We start from the raw sequence: 15,959 nt of genomic DNA on the forward strand, positions 1-15,959 counted from the left end.
TTTAATATTGGATTCGAACGGTAAAAGGGTTTGTAATACATACCAGCTGACAAATGGATTTCGTGTACAAGTAAAGGTAAGACCATAAACTTTTATTATTTCTAGTTAGAAATAAGCTCAACTGGAATAAATTTTAACCTCAAATTAAATATGGGTCACGTTTGTGTGAAGAATGCTGATATGAGATATAAAACATAACGCATTGTCTGTTAACAGACAATTTAACGGTTCATTTGTATTTGTAAATCTGACTGTAATGGAGTCAGTGCCTCACCAGCTGTCAACCTCACCGCACGTCACTGCTTATAATGTGTTTCAAAGGCCTGTGGAGTCAGTGTAAAATAAGATGTATATCTATGTATATTTCTGCCACATCACTCTGAGCTCTTTGTTTCTCTCTCTCTCTCTCTCTCTCTCTCTCTCTCTCTGTCTGCAGATTACCTAGCAAAGCACGGCCGTCTCAGTGAGATGGAGGCCAGGAGGAAGTTCTGGCAAATCTTGTCAGCAGTGGAGTATTGTCACAACCGCAACATCGTCCACAGGGACCTGAAGGCGGAGAATTTGCTCCTGGATGGCCACATGAACATCAAGATTGCAGGTATACATACTGTATGCTCACTGATTAATGTCTGCATGAATTTATTTAGTTTTGCCCCACTGCCTCGCAGGCAGTGGGGCAAAACTGACGCGGGTTCAGAAATGTCCTAACTACCTGCCCGGGCCATTTGCACAGATTTGAGAAATGGTCAGAGGTTGCCTGTGAATTAGCTGTTGGCTTAAAGATGCCACAACAGCATCTCAGCACGAATCTGAAGGTGATTGGAGAAAATCAAAAACCCCTCTTCAGTGACCCATAGCTTTAATTTTCAGGTGGAAAGATTAACAGTGAAGGTCTAGAAGAGGAACGGACTCAGGCAGCAATTTGAGACTAAGCTGGAGGTCTGTAGTACAAGCTTCAAAGTGTGAATATTAAGCAACTGGCATTTAGCGCTAGCTAGTGAGAATGTCTCCCTACCGCTGTGTCCCAGAGTGGGGGAGAGGGAGGCTGGGAGGGAAGAGTTCAGTTGGGGGATGAGGAATAGACTACAGAATGGATTGGCAACTTTAACAACAGAGTTTCAAATGGGAGGATGAATGGCGAGTGATAAGTGACAGCTGAGCCGAGGTTGCTGAAATCCATCAAAGGTGCAAGCTGATTTAAGGATAGCGAAAAATACAGGTGTCAGTGTGAGGGCCTTCTCCAGGGAAAATCACTTGTTCTCAAACTGTGGATGTTGATTCTTGACTTCTGGAATAAAAACTATTTCAATAATTAATCTAAACACAGATTCATTCGGCGATGGTGAGTGTCCAGTGCTAAGTGGACTTCTGTATTTAGATTAATTATTGAAATAATTATTTCATTGGCTTGATAAATGTTACTTAATCGAGGGGAAAACGACAGATGAGCACCCCTGTTAACCTTCCTGTAAGTCATTTCCAGTGTTCAGTGGCTTTTATTTGTTCTAAAAGGAAAAATCAGTTAAGGACAAATGAGACAGAGCTATACAATGACTGATGGAGAAACGAGAATTTCACCAGCATCATTACTCACATCATCTTGTCCACAGTTTCTCAGAAGTCTCCGAGATGATAACCTGGAGATGTTATTACCCCAGCAGTAATTTTCACAAACACGTCTGACTCCCAGCCCAATGTTCACACGATAGATTAGATTTGAAGCAGGAAAACAATGAACAGAACATTACCTGGCTTGTGATTAGAGTAAACGTCTCTGGAGAGGACATCAGCAGCAAGGTACAGTACGTTCTGTATTTCTCTTACCCACAATGTTCTATGACAGTTTTGGGACATGCTACATGAAGTGTAGACAAGAAAACATGTCAGATTTGTACTGAGAAGTTCAGGTCTCGCTACAAATGTCACTACTGCATTAGTAGTACTGGTGTATGTTACTGTGTGTTTGTGTGCCAGCTTGCACTGCGAACGAGTCCTCTTACTTAGAATTCCTCATCGAAATGTTCTCCCCGTGCATTTTTGTGAGTTTCCTAGACCTGTTCAGGTGGATGCACGTTGCAGAAACAGTCGGTAAACAGCTGTACATTGCACTTTAATGGGGAGAGGTAAACAAACCAGACTTGTATAACATTATGCAAAACCAGCCACATCATTGCAATAGTGTTTTCTCTTGTTAAAGTAGACCAGTGTTTGAAAACACTTCTAATAAAGTCCTAGTGGGTTTTGTTGTTTCTCCTCGTTCTGCAATTTGCTAAATAGATATGACCTTAATGTACATCCATGCATCGGACAGTGTCACCATTGAAGTGACAAACCTCGGCTTCCCCGACCACAGGGCGAAGCACCAAGCAAATTGCAGCTTGGCACACCAAAATGAGGAGGAGACGATAAACCACAGGAGCTGGGGCTGCCTTGTATTGTAATGCACACTGGCTGACAAAAAATAAAATATAAGTAAAAACAAAGGCTCGACTAGGAAAGTCTCAGTCGACTGACAGGTCTCGTGACTAATGACTCGACTGTCCAACATTTAGTGGCAGCCCTTAATTTAACAATGATATAAAACATGTAAAAGCAATTTGTGAAGCTGGAACCAGTGGTACTTTGGCATTTTGCCCGTTCAGGGACTAAGCGGTAGAAAGTGAACGAATGAATGAATGACTTAAAGAGTGATTTTAAAAATGTATAGTTAATTTTAAAATTGTCATTTTGTTTTCTGTGTCTTGGCTCTTTATCGGGTATTTGTTTAACACTACTCTGAATATGCATGTCCAGGGAGATTTCCTGCTGTATGCTTCTGGGTATTTCCTGCAGGCCAGTGATGCTTCCCTGTTTTCTAAAGGCCACCTCTGGTCAGTCTGCATGAGGCATAATCAGGCAGCGGTCCGTTAAAGAAAGGTCATGCTCATGTTGGCTGCAGAGGACGGGAAGAGGAGCAGCGGGGGGGTGACCTTCATGTTGCCACTTCAAACAGTCCTTTTACGTTTGAGTTGACAGGTTGAAGGGGATGGAAAGAGGAGAAATCATAAAAACAAAAGCTAGTTACTGGATCAGAGGATGTGTGGCAGTTCCTTTTGTGGCTTAGCAAGAAAATATATATAGAGTGTGTTTAAGGCAGCATTTTACTTTTATACCTCCCCCCACCCAAAAAAAGTCTAGAATAATCACTTTTAATCCTGTATGTTATACTTAGTGCAATTGTATCACCAAAACCATCCACCGACTGATGTCAATGGGGATGTACAGAACTCTAAAGGTGTTTCATGTTCAATTAAATGATGTAACAGGTACAAACAACATCCAGATCTAGTACACCTGTTGGCGGTACAGTTTGTACTTTCGCCTGTGGACACATTGGATTCTCTATTAATAGAAACAAAAGGAAACTTCTAGGGTTGGGCAATATGATGATATCCAGCATACAGTGAAACAACAGTCTGCTGGTGTGTCTCTTTCCTATGTCTTTATTGTCTTAGATTGTGTTAGGTTATTGTGGCCTGTGTTGCAAAGGCTTTTTCACTTTATTTATTTACAGGTTTTTTGCAACAGTGTGGTGAGAGACCTTGTTATGTTCAGTTTATTGCGTTACCCTTAAATATTCCCATTGAACCTCAAAGTTCAGTCTTGACCTTGGAACCAGCAGTACACCTCAAGGCCCATTTAGTAGTTGTCAGCTGACAGCTGCTAGCTAGCGTTGGCTCATGAACTGAGAGCTGAGATCAGGGTGCAGAGTCATTTTTCAGTCTGTTGCTCTTGTAGACAGATCTCTATGTCTGTTACAAGTTAGTCAAGTAAGGTTATCCATCCTGAATTACCACAGTCAGTAAAGTGAGATCTAAACAATTTAAGCAACTTTTTAGCCAAACAAAACAAGAATGTTTGCGGGTAAATACAGCAAGTATCTCCCAAAAATAGACAGAGAGATAGATCCTCTATTGATCCTGAGGGAAATTCAGGAAAACACCATAAAAGAGCAAAACCCTTCTGCATTATGACCCTTTTACAATTAACAAGAAAACATCTTTAACTTTAGTATGACATATTCAGACTGACAAGCGCACACACACACACACACACACACACACCATCTCACATTACATAGAGCTGCATTGAATTTTATAATTGTATAGTCTATAAAATGCTAGAAAATGGCAAAAACAGTTTCTTGAAGCACAAGGTGCCATTTTTAAATTGGTTGTGAAATGGGAATCAGCATTCACACAATGAATTCATGTCTTTAGCTGTTACTCTAGGGGTCTTCTTTACCACACTGAGGTTTCTGGGTTGTGTCTTTGGAGTGAGCTTGGCTGGACGCCCACTTCTATGGAGAGTAGCCACAGCACCAAATCGTCTCCATTTATAGACAGTATGTCTAACTGTGGACTGATGAATATCTGAGGTCTTTGAGACGACTCTCTTTCCAGCTACATGCAAATAAACAACTCTTGATTGTAGGTCTTCTGAGATCTTTCTTGCGAGGCATGACTCACATCAGCTGATGATGCTTGTGAACTGTTGCCTTCTTCCATCATCACTTTCTATGTTTAATGTTTAATAAAGACATGAAAGATCATGACTGTATTTTATCAGTGTAGAAATACTGTGTGTGTTGATATTTCTGACGGTGAAGCTCAGATCACATTTCATGACCAATTCATGGAGCAAAACAGCGCCTTTACTCTTTCTTGCAACTGTAGGAATCAGGTTTGAGAGATTAGCACAATGCAAACTCCAACTGACAGGTCTGACACTGTGTATGTGAGTGTATGGGTCTAATCTAATTACGGCAGTGCAGGTGGTGGCAGGTGTGGCTGAAACAAAGTTGAGGGGAAACGCAGAAGTGTGGTTTATTTACAGCTATGTTTACCGTTTGATGCTGCTGCGAGGGTGAGATGTGAGATGCAGGCAGAGCAGACCACAGCGGTGCAGCTGGTTTATCGTCAGAAGCAGTGACCCATTTCATGGAGCTGAATACTGAGCAGACTGGTTGACGTCAAACACTCCAGCACGCTGCAGGCTACTAATGGCACTTACAGCTCAACAGGAAGGGCAGGGTGGGGGGACGTGTGTCGCAGACAACCACATTGGCATAAAATTAGCCCAAACATGTCACACTGAAAAACACTCCAGCTAGTGGCTTATAAAAACTGTGAGTGTATGTGGAAATGGCAAGTGAATGAGCGATATTGTGGGGACAGCATCCAGAAGTCGAAAACGTGTTGATTCCATTAACAAGACCTGAGCGTCAGTGCAGTCATGGCTGCAGCTGAGGAGAACTCCTCCTTTCTCTTCTTGCATCTTCTCATCTCTTCTGGAACCTTTTCTATTTCCTTGTCTTTCTTTTTGCATGCTTCAGGTTTCAAACCCTCAGCCTCTTCTGCTCTTCCAAAAAAGGGACGCTTTCTTGTTTAAAGCGAGACGATATAACTTTTGAAAAACAGTCCCAAACTCTGTCTCTTACAATGAGAAGTTCAGTTGCTCACAGCGGCCATGATTAGGAAACTTCAGATGGATATTCCTGTAGACCGGATGTTACTGAGTCATTTTGCTGACTTAATCACACTTCTCTACTTCATGCATGAAGTTTACTCACGTGTCCACAGTGGCCATTGTTCGGTACAACTTACATAGTCTTGCCATAACCTAGTACAGTCATTTTTATTTTTGAACACTTCACTGCAGTATTAAATCTAGTCAATATTTGCTTATAATAGTTTCTCAAACTGGGATATATATATTGAGGTTAGATGTTAGGTAAGTAGGTTAGGACAAATTTTTTAAATCAGTTAATCGTTTAGGTGATAAATATTCAGAGATAACAACCAGTGCCACAAGTTGAAGAGATTCTACAGTGATAAAACTCTCACGTCTCTGAGAAGCTACAACCAGCAAATTTAAAAAAATTTTTAATGCTGATTAATGATAAAAGAATTATTAAAAAGTTATCAAAACTGTCACTGATTAATTTCCTGTTGACGCACTAATGGATTAATTATTTCAGCAGCAGAACTAAGCACTAGTGGCAAGTCTTAAGTAAAAACCAAACAAGAAGAGGAGACTAACGATCATTTGCTGGAGAAGGGAAGGGGAATGATACACCCAAGTTGGCTCACAGAGGTTTGGCAGGTTATTACTGCAGCGTTAGTTGAGTTTTGATGAAAGGCAGACATCAACATCTCAGCTCATTTGTTTATTTGTGACTTTACTGTCTCACTCCTCTGAAATCTGAGTTTGAGTCACTCTACCATCAGCCAGTCAGAGCACAGCAGTGATGAGCTCATGTCAGGCTCCAGGGGAGGTTATCTCATACAATTTTCTCATTGTTCAAATATGTGGCTCACACATTGCATAATGTAAAACCTGCATCTTTGATCTGGATATTTTCCTCGTACAGTTTGACCTCAACTACATGTTCAGCATGTACCTAACGGGTTCCCTTCTTACAGTCGTACTTACAGTTAGAGCTTGGCTTTTTGCTGAAACTGCTGTACAACAGAATGTGGTCAGTTATCAGACCTGGGAGGAGCTTTTATAGTTTCAACAAACCTTAATCTTGTTTGTTTGTTGTGTGGAATTACCTTTACCGTTCCTCTGAACTCACTCATCGCCCCCTGCTGTTTTTGTCCTGTGTAGATTTTGGATTCGGGAACTTCTTCCAGCCCGGGGAGCCTCTGGCCACGTGGTGCGGCAGCCCGCCCTACGCTGCTCCAGAGGTCTTTGAGGGACAACAGTATGAAGGGCCACAGCTGGACATCTGGGTAAGACGACAGTACCCCATCATACAGTATTTAATAGTTTTATTAAAGCTACAACAGATACACACTGTACATTAAATTTACATGTGAAACCCTGTCTGTCGCTTCCTTTGAGATCATTTTTGTGCAACATTTACTTTACTTTCAGCTGATACAATTCACTTATTATTTAATGTGTATCAAAGGTCTGGGGGTTTTCCTTGTTATTTTGTACATTGCAGAGTAATATTGAAAAAGTCAAAACTATGAAATAACATATGGAATTATGTAGTAAACAAAGCAAAATAGGCTTTAGATTTGAGATTCTTGTAAGTATCCACCTTTTGCTTTGGTAACAACTCTTGTCATTCACTCAACCAGCTTCATGTGGTGGTTCCCTGGAGCGCTTTTCCAACAGTGCCGAAGGAGTTTCCACATGGGCCGAGCACCTGTTAGCTGCTTTTCCTTGTCTCTGTGGTCCAACTGATCCTAGATGATCTCAGCTGGGTTTTGGTCAGGTGACTGTGGAGACCAGGTCACCTGATGCAGCACTCCTTCACTCTCTTTATTGGTCAGATAGCACTTGGATAGCCTGGAGGTGTGTTTTGGGTCATTGTCTGGTAGAGCAAATGATGGTCCCACTAAGCACAATCCAGATCAGATGGCATGATACTAAAGGATGCTGTTAAGTGTGCCAGAAATCTTAAATCTGGACTCGTCAGACCAAAGTACAGGTTCTCTTCACCTTGGCCCATGCCACTTTCTTCTTGTCGTTGTTCTCCCTCAGTAGTTTCAATGTCTTCTTCTACAGGGTAGAAAATAATAGAAACAAAGGAAAGCGACTGAAATGAGAGGGCATGTGCAAACATGTGACTGGTTCAGTATATTTAATATAAGTCAGCAGATTTTGTTGCCGTCATATGGTGCTGAGGTGGTTGGAGTGGGACTTCCCAACCACAGTATATTGCCCACTGTAGATTCATTTATTTACCATGTTTTTGTTTGTGTGAAACACTGTGCATTTATGTTATGTAAGTTTGCAAATGCAAAGAATAATCTTACCCTTTTTTAGATCTGGACATCTCTGATCGATCTTCTGATTGTTCCTAGCTCCATCCCTGACCGTGCTCTCCGTGTGTGCATCTTTTCATGTTTCCAGAGCATGGGGGTGGTGCTCTATGTCCTGGTGTGTGGTGCATTGCCCTTCGATGGGCCCACTCTGCCTGTGCTCCGACAGAGAGTCCTTGAAGGAAGGTTTCGTATCCCCTACTTCATGACCGAAGGTAAGAAGAGACGAGCTCATTCTCTATGGGATTTTGGACACAAAATGGGGTGGCTGTGGCTCACGAGGTAGGGCAAGTCGTCTTCTGACCAGCAAGTTGGTGGTTCGACTCCCGGTCTCCCCACATGCCTAAGTGTCCCTGAGCAAGACACTGAACCCCAAATTGCTCCCGGTGGCTTGACTAGCGCCGTAGTGTGGCAGCCTTGTCGTCATCGGTGTGTGAATGTGTGTGTGAATGGGTGAATGGTGTATAATCTCCCTGTAAAGCGCTTTGGCCAGTGCATAAAAGCGCTATATAAATACAGTCCATTTACCATTTACAAACTGCAATAGGAGGCCGTCAGCTACATTCCTGTAAATTTACACGTGTATCCGAACTGAGGCCGAAATGAAAAATTCCTGTGAGGAACGCTGTCCCTGAATAGGACACGCTTTTGTATTTGAGTCTCCATACTGTTGAATGTTCACTGTCCAACTCTCTTGTGGCTGCGACCAGTCTGGGTCATTTTATTAACAAAGAGCGTTACGCTCATTTGAAGGAAATACAGCAGGAGGCACTCTGTCATTGTTTTGTTTATTTGCATGCATACAGGCCGCAGAGTGTGTCAGGCTGGCTAACCGCCTCAAAGCAGCACTGTTGTTATCGGCTGTGCTAGCTAGCTGGCAGCAGATTAAGTTCAGAGCTGAAGCTGTTTGTGTAACCTGGTGAAGAGCCAGTGAAGTCTTCCAGCAGCCTGCCTGTCTGTCTTTTTGAGGAAGGACTGTCTGTGCGTCTGTTTGACTCATACTCACTATCTGCAAGGCATCTCCCTGTGTGCCCGTGGCCCCGTCTGTTTCTCTTGTTTCTCTGTATCCTATCTGCAAGTCTGTAGCACTTTCTCCACAGGGGGCGTGGTGAGAGAGTGGACCGGATTTTTTTTTTTTTTTTTTTTTTTTCCCTTTTTTTGGTCCTTTAAACAATTAAGACATTCAGGACCTTGAAACAATTAAGACATAAGGGGAATGTAGGAGTGTAATGTCAGCTTCATGGCCAAACTGACACTTAATCCCGCCTCCCCACTCCCAGTCCAGCCCCCGTTCCCTGAACAAGGGGAACAGAGTGTGCCGATTGCTTCATCCAGAAACAGCCCATCTCATCTCCTTTCTCTGGCCAGCGCCGTGGTGCACAGCACGGCCTAGCACCACACAGTAAACTCTCACTAGGACATCTCAGCACTCTGAGCATTGCAGCGTACTACCAGCTCACTGACTTAGTAACTAGAGTTGTCTTATGTCTCCCCTGCTGCTGCTTATTGCACAGGCCTGGTAGATGGTAGTACAAAATAATTTCGAGTCGGTCATGCTATCAAACAAACAGCAGCCAAATGACTGAGTCTGTATCCTTTATCTGTGTGTTTAACCCCAGCTGCATTTGCAGATGAAACTTATCACAAACTACAGGTCTAAGACAATATTTTCTATATTAAACAATAAATTGTCAGAATATTTTTTTTAAAAAGCCAGTTAACCAGGTCTTGGAGGTGATGATGTCCTCATATCAGTTGTCCTGCTTAACCATCCCTAAGGCATTCAGTTAACAGTGATATAAAACTGAGAAAATGTCAGGAATTTTCACCCATTCATTTCAATGGGAAAGTGAGTTCAAAGGTTTGACGGGCTGTGGACATTGCACCCTGTGACATTGCAAGTGTCAACTAGGATGGTTCAGTGGTTAGGTCATGGTGGGGTAATGTTCTGGCTAAGAAGAGTGTGTCAGTCCATCAGCCAACCAGCTAGACAGCTATGCCATTTTGGCCCCTTTACATAGTCGAACCTTCCCTGGTGGTTAGTGGCTTTGAAAAATGTGTTCAGCCAAAGCTGTTGCTATAAACACGGCTGTAGCAACCAGCACAGCCTGAGTCACTTCTGGGTCAAACTAATTATTGTGTATTGTGGTGTACTGTATTCAAAGCAGGTTGTATCTTAGCAGCTGCACTAGCTGTTAGGATGCCACAGCGTGGGGTAAAAGTGCAGCGAAGGGCACGTTGGTTATGCACATAATGAGTCAGAAACAGTTGAGTTGGTTTAACTGCAGGGTACAAGGTAAAGAAAATGACCTAAGTAGATGTTGGTACATAATAAACTTTAAAACAATATTTATGTAGATATTATAATATTTACCAAAAATGACTCGGTGTAATCTGTTTGTGAGATGTTTGTCTCTGAAGTGTCCAAATACAAATCACTAATTTCATAGACTTATTCCAGATTAGTGGTAAAGAGCAAGGCAAAAATGATTCAGCTGCAGGTCCTATTTGTTGAAAACACACCTTTAAGACCGCAGCAACAGGGTATGTGGGTGAGGATGCTGTGCGGCAGGTAGGAATGCAGTGCAGGCAGGAGAGGTGCAGGCAGGCCAAAGCATTCCAGGCAGGGGAGCAGTAATCCTGTTAAGAACCCAGCTGTGTCTGACGTCAAACTCATCTAGCCACTAACTGGAGGTGAGCAGCTCTCATTAGGATGGGAGGAAAGGGGAAGAGAGTGAGACGTGCTGTCCAGAAGTGACGGCAAAGGCAACTAAGAAAAGAAATTAGCAGACTTTAAGCTCCCAAGTGTTATTTCTGTCCCACCTCATATGGGTTACTTTGAGGACGTGACACTTTGTGTCTTAATTTGCTTCATCATATCTTAGCTAAAAATTGCTGTGTTATTAAGCATAAGCAGCCTCCTTCTTTATAAAAAGTGGTTATCTGAAATATGAAAGGCTGTAAAACCCTCCTCTGTGATTTGTTCTTTTCAGACTGTGAGCACCTGATCCGCAGGATGTTGGTCCTGGACCCGTCGAAGCGTCTCTCTGTGGTCCAGATTAAGGAGCACAAGTGGATGGCTTTGGATGTTCCGGTACAGAGGCCCGTCCTGTACCAGCAGCCTCTGTCTGCTGAGGGTGAGGCAGGCGTGGGAGAATATAGCGAGCAGGTCCTTCGGTTGATGCACAGCCTCGGCATCGATCAACACAAGACTATAGAGGTGAGGAATGAGCCTGAGGGACGAGGTAGCTTTATTTATTAAGCAGGGTTATGAAGGGGTGAGATTTAAAGGTCAACGCTTCAGTCTGTGAAGAGCGTGGTGACACTGGGCAATGGATGTATATGCAGAAAACGGGGTTCTCAGTGCCCAGCAGTGTGATAAAACAACACACAAAAAGATTCAACTAGGATCGCAATATGTGAAATCATTTCATTATTCATGTGGAGCTGGGGTGGATGTAGTAATGTAGGGCACTGGGCAAACCAAGGCATGGGCCTTCCTTTGTGCCTTAAAAGTGCATTAGCTAAGATTTTACACATTGATCTGATGTATCAAGTGAAAATGAGACAGGACGTGGTGTCTCTCAGCTACACTAACCCCCCCTCCATGACAGTCTGCTGTTGTCTTGCACTGTCAGTCCTGCGCTGTCAAAGTACAGTCTGTACATTAGATCTACCTGCCACATACTGTAGGTCATAACAAGCACTTCTCTAACCACAAGTAGTCATTTCAAACAGCCATGCGATGGAGGAGCTCCAGGCAGCTAAAAATGCAAAACAGTGACCTCTAGTCCTAAGAGGTCGCATTCTTTTGCACAGAGAGAGTGGGACGAAGAGAGAGCAAAAACCAGGGTTAATATCAGTGTGGTTTTTTTAAGATGGAGAGTGTTAGACACAGCCCAAGGACTCGGTGTTTGAAGGCATTTTGTTCATTATTGTGAGGTATAAATAAAAGATAGAATAAGAGATTGATTTTGAATGCATAATGTTTGACATCAGACTATACTGATACCTGTTGTGGCCTCTAGTTATCGGGGGCTCGGACTGTTATCTACCTTTCCTAATGCTAAAGTCTGGCCCTGGCTAAAGTGAGGCTTGATTAATGTAGGGCACACTTCATTTCAAGTACACCTATTGTATATTTTAACCCTTAGGCCGTAATTTATCTGTACTCTATTCTATGTGCTGCCTTTTCTTTCACTACATTTTATTTGTTTTATTTAAACTCTATTCTGTTCTTCAGCTAGTGCTGTAACCCAGTTTCACACAGGGATAATTATTTATCTCAGTATAATTCAAGTGCTGCCACAGTTAACTCAACCAAAATGGAGGGTGTGCCTCGTTAATAACTTCAGTTACTGATGCTGCCATTTATGCCGTCCTCTAGTCTCTGCAGAACAAAAGCTATAACCACTTTGCTGCTATCTACTACCTGCTGGTGGAACGGCTCAAGGCGCATCGCTGCAGCTTCCCCGTCGAACAGAGGCTCGATGCCCGCCAACGACGGCCCAGCACCATTGCCGAACAGACTGTTGTCAAGGTAACAAAAGGGCGCCTGGGCGACGAGGTGGTTTTGAATAATGAGCACGGAGCTTCTCCGTGCCTCTGATCAACACGTGGTTACTCACACCTGCACCTAGGAACAAATGGACAGACAGTCATTAATCTCTCCAGCCAGGTTGTGTCTTCACTGGCTTTCTCACAGTGTTTTCCACCCAGCCTTGATCCTAATACAGTATGTCTCCCTCGGTTACCTTATTCATTATTTTCTTTTCTTTGCCAACTGTCTCTTCTTACCGACACTGCCCGGTTTCTCTTTCATTTCCCTAAACATTTCTTGTCTTGTTTGGATTAGGAAAGTCCGATTCCCTGCAGCTCAATTTTGTCATAATTGCATTAATTGTTAAGTATTGGCCATAAATTGGAGAAGTGTTTTTGTTGGAAGCTCTCACAGGCTCTGGTCTCTCCCTCTCTACAGTCAACCAGTGGTTCAGCCCAGGTGGGTTTGCTCCCACAGAGCGTTCGCCTGTTGCGCTCCCCAGCCGTGCCCCAAACCTCCTCTGATGCTTTCACCTTCCCCCAGACCGCATGTCCCCTGGAGCAGACTTTCATGCTGGAGGACGTCAACACGCCCAAAGTAGGTCCAGTACCAGTGAAAATAGCTTTTTTTTTTTTTTTTCTTTTTTGTCTCTCGCTCACATCCAGCCTGTTGGTTATGAATGTTATTACAGCCATTATCAGCTTGCACAAATATGTCCTGAAAAATGATCCTGATAGGCTTTGATAAGCATTCCCACTTGCTCTGAATTCAAAATGTTTGTGTACTGTATGCCTGTGTGTGCATGTCACACTCTGCCAGAGTTTCAAGCACCAGTTTGCTCCATAACTTGCTCTTTTATGTAAGCACTCAGCCAGCGCTCACATTAGACAGGACACCTGCTCATCCTACACAGCTCTAACACACACACACACACATACACACATGCGTGCACAGCGCTCTCTGTCTTTCTCTGTTTATCTGTGCCATCCAGCAACCTTCTTCCTCCAGGCCTGTTGTTGAGCTGGCCAGCTATTACAGGACACAGACACTAGTGACGTGAGTTGACGGCCTCATGCAGATGCAGAACTAAGCGTGCGCACACACACACACACACAGTATTTTTCCTCAAGATTTCTTTTCCAGCCTACCCCCTCTCCTGGCTCCAATAAAGACTAATGAGCACAGCATTTTATGTACGTTTGTGTCTGTGTGTGTGTTTACTTCTTACGTGCCACACTGTGAGGACCAGCTTGAGATTTATACTATCGTTGTGAAGACATTTTGGCTGGGCCTTACTTTCTCACACATTCCTCACAAAGATCACTGTACAAACATGTGTTTGTGTCTGTGGTAAGCAGAACAGCAGAGTGAGATACAGAGTGCGTGTTGTCTGCGTGAATGGAGCCTGGTTATGTAAGCAGTCCTGTGATGTGACCTAATGTGGAGCTGAGTGAACACACATGGACAGGAAGCTGCTCCAGCGATCTCGCCGCTGTGACTTCCTACCCATCAGCCAACAGCTCATCTTGTCTTTCTCAGCTTTTGACTTACTTTTTCTTTTCCGTGTGGCTTCTTCTCTAGCTGTTCTTTTTTCTCCTGTAATTTCTCTCTCTCCTTATGACCCCGACCCTTTTTTCATTGTCTATTTCTCAATGCCATTTCCACTCTTGTCAGTGACTACGTGTGTGTGTGTGTGTGTTGGTTGAGTAACAGCATTCCTATCCCAGCACACTAGAGAAAGCAGATGGGGAATTGGGCAAAGTTGCTCTTTCTAGACCAAGACCAGACTTTCCGGTTACTGTGGCAACTCATGCCGATGATCTTCATGTTTGTGTGTGTCAGTCACACAGCACTTTGAGCCGAAGCTTCCACTTCCTGGCCCTGCATTCCTTTATTCCCACCCTCCACCTCTACGTCAACACACAAAGGCCTACATGCTGTAACACACATACACAGTCCCACTAGGAGACCAACTGCGGTGAGTGAATGGGAAACAGGGAGGAGAGGAACAAATGGGGCTCTCATTCTCATTGCGGCAGTCACCGTCTTGTATGCAAGTGGTCTGGTGCAAATGATGCACTGATTCTGTGTATGTCAGGGTGTTTTAAGGTGCCTGATCAGACTAACAGCCTTCATTTTGATTGTCTCAGTGTCACGGTTCCTACACAGTTAATACTGTATGTATTAACTGTATTAAATGTCTTTCACCTCACCCCGTCTAGGTGAACGGCTGCCTGCTGGACCCCCTGCCTCCTCCCACTGTCCTCCGCAAGTCCTCCACTTCAACGCTTAGCAACATGATGGAGACTTCGATTGATGAGGGCATTGAGACTGAAGAGCCCGATACGGAGGATGATCCGCCCCACCTGCTCTCCGCCTTTCAGACGTCTCGGTTTGGCCAACGGCGACACACCCTCTCTGAAGTCACAAACCAGCCGGGGCCTTCGAACCAAGGTATGACATCATCTGATCAAACACAAACCATTAGGTCGCATGCATCGAATGCTAAAATGGAGCTTTTTTATCATTTCTTTGAAATTAAACAAACATTGTCCTCCAGGTAAATTATTCACTCTAGGCAACAACCCTTCCATGGGCAGCGTGGACTCAGACATCGGCTATGACATGGATTCCATGCACAGCGACCTTGGTCTGCTGGAGGACCTCCCCTCTCTCAACGAAGTAGTACCGACCAACAGCTCTGCACCCGGTGTCACCCCTACACCTTTCTTAAGTGCTCGACCTGCTAACCCAACAATGGCTGCCCTGACTTCCCAGCACAGGGAGACGCACAACCGCTCGCCTATCAGTTTCAGAGAAGGACGCCGTGCCTCCGACACCTCCCTCACACAAGGTCTCTGCTCCATATCCATTCATTCTCCTTTTTGGAGCCGCTCTTAAAGTACCCACTTCTGTATATTTTGTTTTTGTTGAAGCACCGAAACTTGGTGAACTCTGCAGAAACCCTGCATGCAATGCTAAATCGGTGCAGTGCTCCATTAAAGCCCTCGGCAGACTGTAATGCAGTGCAGTCACAAGACATTTGGACGTCTTTTATCATTACTGTACTGTCCCTGCTGCTGTATTCCCTACAAACGAGTGCACCGAGTTTCAGGCGTGCTCTCGAGACGTTCTGTCACGTATATAGAAAATCACAGTCTAAGGTGGCAGAAGACGAGACAGGTTGAGAGAATTCGGATGAAATCACAGTAAGGTTGTTTGTAAGTGTCAGTGAAACGCCAGGTCTGACATGTCTCCTTAAGCTCAGTCACCGCCCGCTGCCGAGGGTTTGATGTATATAGTGCGATAACGTTTTTCCATCTCTCCCTCCACTCTCTTCCCTTTTCTCATCCTCCCCAGTCCCTGTGACGACTACAAAGGTGATGATTCATGTAATGAATCACAGACAGATATTTGAAGACTTCAGCCCACATATCTCTCTTCCCCCTTCTCTCTCTGGGTCCCTCTCTTTTTCACTCAGTTTCCCTGCTTTTCTTTCTCTTTTCAAAGTGTCAATCTGTGACAGGAATTGTCTCTGCTTCACATTAGAACGAAAGAGGAGACAAAATATAAGAAGGAATGTTAAACAACCTCCACCC

The 15,959-nt window shown here is 43.9% G+C and overlaps 1 protein-coding gene across 4 annotated transcripts in view; it reads left to right on the plus strand.

The window, feature by feature from the left end:
* sik2b (salt-inducible kinase 2b) overlaps positions 1-15,959 on the plus strand; it is a 47,806-nt gene that overhangs the window by 25,172 nt on the left and 6,675 nt on the right. For all 4 annotated transcript variants that reach the window (XM_020600098.1, XM_020600099.1, XM_020600100.1 and 1 more), the window contains exons 4-11: positions 437-598; positions 6,652-6,776; positions 7,912-8,035; positions 10,814-11,040; positions 12,208-12,360; positions 12,799-12,957; positions 14,583-14,814; positions 14,921-15,214. In XM_020600098.1, the coding sequence (XP_020455754.1) occupies positions 437-598; positions 6,652-6,776; positions 7,912-8,035; positions 10,814-11,040; positions 12,208-12,360; positions 12,799-12,957; positions 14,583-14,814; positions 14,921-15,214 (1,476 nt within the window). The remainder of the gene's footprint in view (positions 1-436; positions 599-6,651; positions 6,777-7,911; positions 8,036-10,813; positions 11,041-12,207; positions 12,361-12,798; positions 12,958-14,582; positions 14,815-14,920; positions 15,215-15,959) is intronic.

This window comes from Monopterus albus, unplaced genomic scaffold (assembly GCF_001952655.1).
Source record: "Monopterus albus unplaced genomic scaffold, M_albus_1.0 scaffold45.1, whole genome shotgun sequence".
NCBI classification, from domain to species: domain Eukaryota; kingdom Metazoa; phylum Chordata; class Actinopteri; order Synbranchiformes; family Synbranchidae; genus Monopterus; species Monopterus albus.